Source organism: Neomonachus schauinslandi, chromosome 1 (genome assembly GCF_002201575.2).
Source record: "Neomonachus schauinslandi chromosome 1, ASM220157v2, whole genome shotgun sequence".
NCBI lineage: Eukaryota > Metazoa > Chordata > Mammalia > Carnivora > Phocidae > Neomonachus > Neomonachus schauinslandi.
This window is the reverse complement of record NC_058403.1, coordinates 97,824,191-97,828,636: the sequence shown is the minus strand read 5'-3', so window position 1 is coordinate 97,828,636 and position 4,446 is coordinate 97,824,191. Positions and strand designations below refer to the sequence as shown.

The 4,446-nt window shown below is 35.2% G+C and overlaps 1 protein-coding gene across 1 annotated transcript; it reads right to left on the bottom strand.

Moving 5' to 3' along the window:
- Positions 1-3,097: 3,097 nt before the first annotated feature.
- On the bottom strand, positions 3,098-3,343 carry LOC110591707 (anaphase-promoting complex subunit 13-like). The gene is given in 1 exon segment (XM_044922161.1): positions 3,098-3,343. A coding segment is annotated over 1 exon segment (246 nt).
- Between the last annotated feature and the right edge of the window lie 1,103 nt (positions 3,344-4,446).

Genomic DNA, 4,446 nt, shown 5'->3' with positions numbered 1-4,446 from the left:
AGAACTTCATTTTTCAAAACAATTGCTTGTTGTTTTTTTTCCAAATGCCAAATGACATACTCAAAACTCTGAAAAAGAAATGGTTTCCTCTAGTCATTCTTATTAAGAACATTTACACATTTACATACCCTATTTTAAAAACAAAAATCCACATGCATATAGGATAAAACAGAACTGCACACTGGGCAATTTTTGTGAGAAGGAAATGTTTACAAATGAGACCTCATAACCAAGTTCACATGTGCTTTAACAAAGCTGAGACACATCCTCACTAGTCTACGTTCAGTAATATAGGCTATGAGCCCATGAATCTGATTTTCAATCTTTACTAAAAACAAGCAAGCAAAAACTCTAAGATTAACAACAAACAAAATCCAACTTCCTATGAGATATCACTCAGCCATGTGAAGGGAAGACATCCTCCTGTTTGCAACAACATGAATGCACCTTGAAAACATTAAGCTAAGTGAAATAAGCCAGACACAGAAAGACAAATACTTCATGGTATCACTTATGTGGAATCTTAAAAAAAAAAAAAAAAAAAAAACCTCAAACTCAAAGAAACAGAGAGTAGGAAGTGGTTGCCAAGGGCTGAGGGGTGGTGAGGAAAATAGGGAAAGATTGGGAAAAGGGTGCACTTTCAGCTATTAGATGAATAAGGTCTGATCTAATGTGTAACATGGTGACAATGGTTGATAACACTGTATTATATAATTGAAATTTGCTAAGACAGTAGAACTTAAGTGTTCTCTCTCACACACACAAACATAAATAGGTGAGGTGATGGATGTGTAATTAACTTAATGGAGAGATTCCTTCACAATGTATACATATATTAAGTAATCATGATGTAAATATTAAATATCTTACAATTTTGCCAATTATACATTGTAGGGGCCAAGGGGCAAAATGTCCTGCTCCAAGTTTGCCCCCAAATGTGCCACATTGGCATATTGATTATTTTAAATAAAAGTTACTTAAGAGACAGCCTGTGCAAGAAGGACACTCAGAATGCCCTCAATCCCCTAAAAGCAGGAAATAATTTCCATTTGTGAAAGATACTTTCCCTGGACAATGAGGTAAAGAAACATCTTTATGACCAGAGATAGGAAACCCAAGGCCTAGATGACTGTATAAACAACGCTTCTACTTTTTACTAATTTACCACCCCAGCCAAAATTCTGTTTAGAATTCCTTGCCAACTGAAGCTCACAAAGTTGAGTTTTCTTTGCCCTGTCAATTCTTTACAGATTTATTGTCCCTTTATCTAAAAACTATAAAAACTATCTGCCTTGGTAATTACTTTAGTTCTCAATTTCATTATTGGGTCCCTGTGCTCATGTAATAAAATTTTGGGGGGTTTTTCCTCATGTTAATCTGCCTCATATAAATTTAATTAATAGTCCAGCTGGAAGAACTTGAAGAGTCGTAGAAAAACTTTTTCCTTCACATTAATCTCAATGAAGCTGCATAAAAAAAAAAAAAAAAAATGAAAGTCAGAGAACTGAAAACAATCTACATTTTGTAAGTGGAGAACAGTCAGGATTATACAAAGAATCAATGGAATAACTATAACAGACTTGAGTTAGATATACTAGGTATAGAATCTAGAGAATCAGATAAATAGGATGCAAGGTTGTTGAGCATTTCTGTGTTATTCACCACTGTATTTCTAGCCCCTGAAATGGTTTCATCCGATAGTAGGAGCTCAATAAATATTTGTTGACTCAATAAATAAATGGAATATGGATTCGTAACTTGAAGTGGTAAGCAGTATGGATCAATTGCAGTTCCTTAAACAGCAGAGTAGCAGGATGAAATGTGTTTGGAAAGCTTATTTTGGCGGTGGTTATGTGAGGTGACACTAGAGGAATAATCACATGGCAACGTTGATGGAACCATTTCTATGGGAGATTGCTTGACTCAGCCATGTTTTGAACATCTCATCATCTATGCTTTCAAATGCAAGAAAACCCAGCATTACAAATACTATCAATTGAATCAATCTGACATTTATGCCTTATGGTATCTTGCTGAGCTATCACAGCATTTGCATTAGACATAAGCAGTGAACCAAGAAGGAAATGCTTTGTATCCACTACATTTGGCAGCAAAGCTATATAAAACAAATCTGTTCTGCATTTGTATTAAAGTTGACATCAGTGTGCGTGTGCCTGCAGAAAATGGAGAGCCAAAAAGAAAAGGTGTTTGCTCTTGAATTTTATTTTAGATATTTATTTTTCAGTGTTTCTCGTTTTTTAATGAGGGATGCAGAAAGATAAGCCAGGACCTCTTTCCAGAGTTCACAACATAGGTAAGAAAACAAGAGATACCAATTATCAGAGGCAAGTAATTCCAGGAGATAAATGTCCATGAATGTGTTTTTCAAAATACACGTTCTTATACAAATGTGTAACTAAATACTGACTTTGTGGTATTTCTGTTATATCTGAAAGTGCTTTGAGAAATACGAAATCTTGTTATTGGGTAAAACTAGTGGTCCAGCTAGCCAAAGGTCCTTTCCAGTGGCACCAAATTAACTTTCAGGGAGAGCAGAGATAACTGCCAGATAACTTTTAATCTGTGAATTTATCCAAAGTTTGAAAATGCCATGGGAAATCTTAGGAATCCTAGCAATCAGTGAATGGGTTCTTCATATACCGGCAGGTGCTATATGTTGCAACTCAGAATGCTCCTCAAAGTGGCACCATATGAGAAGTTCACAATCTCCTTCTGCCTGAATTCCTCTGTCTTTGTCCTTCCCTCTCATATCTTCAATCACCTGTATCACAGGACATATGTAAGTAGCTGGGAAGGTTAGACTCTGATAGTAAAGCGAAATCAGAGTTAAAGGCAAATGTTTAACCAGTCACGTTCAAACACAAGCTAGTGAATGAAGAACTTTAGGTTCAAGTGGCCAAATATTCTGCATTCCTGAGAAATCTCAATCAGTTTCTCATTCTGGTGAGCATTTTCACATTGCACTTTGCTGCCACAAATTAAGTGCGTGTATATTTTTCAGTGCGGATTTATCACTGACAGATCTAAAATAGGAGACCAGAAGAAAATATTTTGTACCTATGTATTTTTAAAATATCTATCCATGAAAAAGGAGCCAGATGTTTCCTATGGGGAGAACGTTCTCACGGAGTTATTATAAGGCTAAGTCAGTTCACTCCATTTCTTGTTCTTTAACAGATTCTGTGGTGCCACCATTGTCTTGTTCAGGTTCAGGAAGCTCATTCAGTGGTATTACATCATCCTCATATGGCAGCTTGTCTTCTCGCCAAGCACCATCAATCGAATCCAAGATCCCTCCATCTCTCAGTACCTCACTGTCCATTCTCCTGCAGCTAATCTTGTCAGATCAGTGCCGGACCCAGCGTTACACCCTGCTCTTCAATTTTAATATTAAAATGAACAAAAATAAAGCCAAGACAGATGACAAAAAGATTAAAACAAATATTTTTCACTTTTATTATAAATATGCTTGTCAACATAGAGCCTGATTTTGAAAACATCAAGAAGCAAGAGGGTTAATTTTCAAGTATTTGTTTTGATGATTAAAAAAAAGTTAATAAAGAATTACTTTCTACTTATCCTAGTTTCATCTCATTTTCCTTTCACTAAATAAGTCTGGAGTTGTGATAATCAAGATGTCCTAATTTTATTACCATTATTATGAGTAAAAATATTGTGAATACTATTATTATATTAGTAACAATTTATTTTTGTTACTATAATAATGTATAATATATAAATTATAAAATGTATAATAATAATGCATTTCACTAACATTCGTATAAGTCTTTATCTTCACTTACATTATTTCAACTAGCCACAATAGGCAAGTGTTTGGATGGTGCACATATTATTATCTTTATTTTATATTGGGGAATCTACTAATTTGAAATGCTAGGTAACTCCAGGTCACCCAGTCATTATAGAACTGGAGTCTTTTATGTCCTATTTCTTTTACTCTACCACACTTCTATTCTTCCTGCTGCTTTCTTTCACTAGGGACTTCTTTTTTTTCTTTAATGTCTGGCCAAAATTAAAATTTAGCACTGAAATACTGAACTTGTCCAAATTCATGATTGACCTTACTGAGAATAAAACATTTCATCTAAGCTTACAGGATGAAATTCTACTTTATTTTCGGGCGCCTGGGTGGCTCAGATGGTTAGGCGTCTGCCTTCGGCTCAGGTCATGATCTCAGGGTCCTGGGATCGAGTCCCGCATCGGGCTCCCTGCTCCTTGGGAGCCTGCTTCTCCCTCTGCCTTTCTCTCTCGCTCTGTCTCTCATGAATAAAAAAAAAAAAAAAAAAAAAAAAAATCTTTAGAAATTCTACTTTATTTTCAACTTGGTAATGGAATAACTATATTAGATAACCTAATTATTATCCTGCATAAATATATACACTATAATATAGCGACCACTATTCT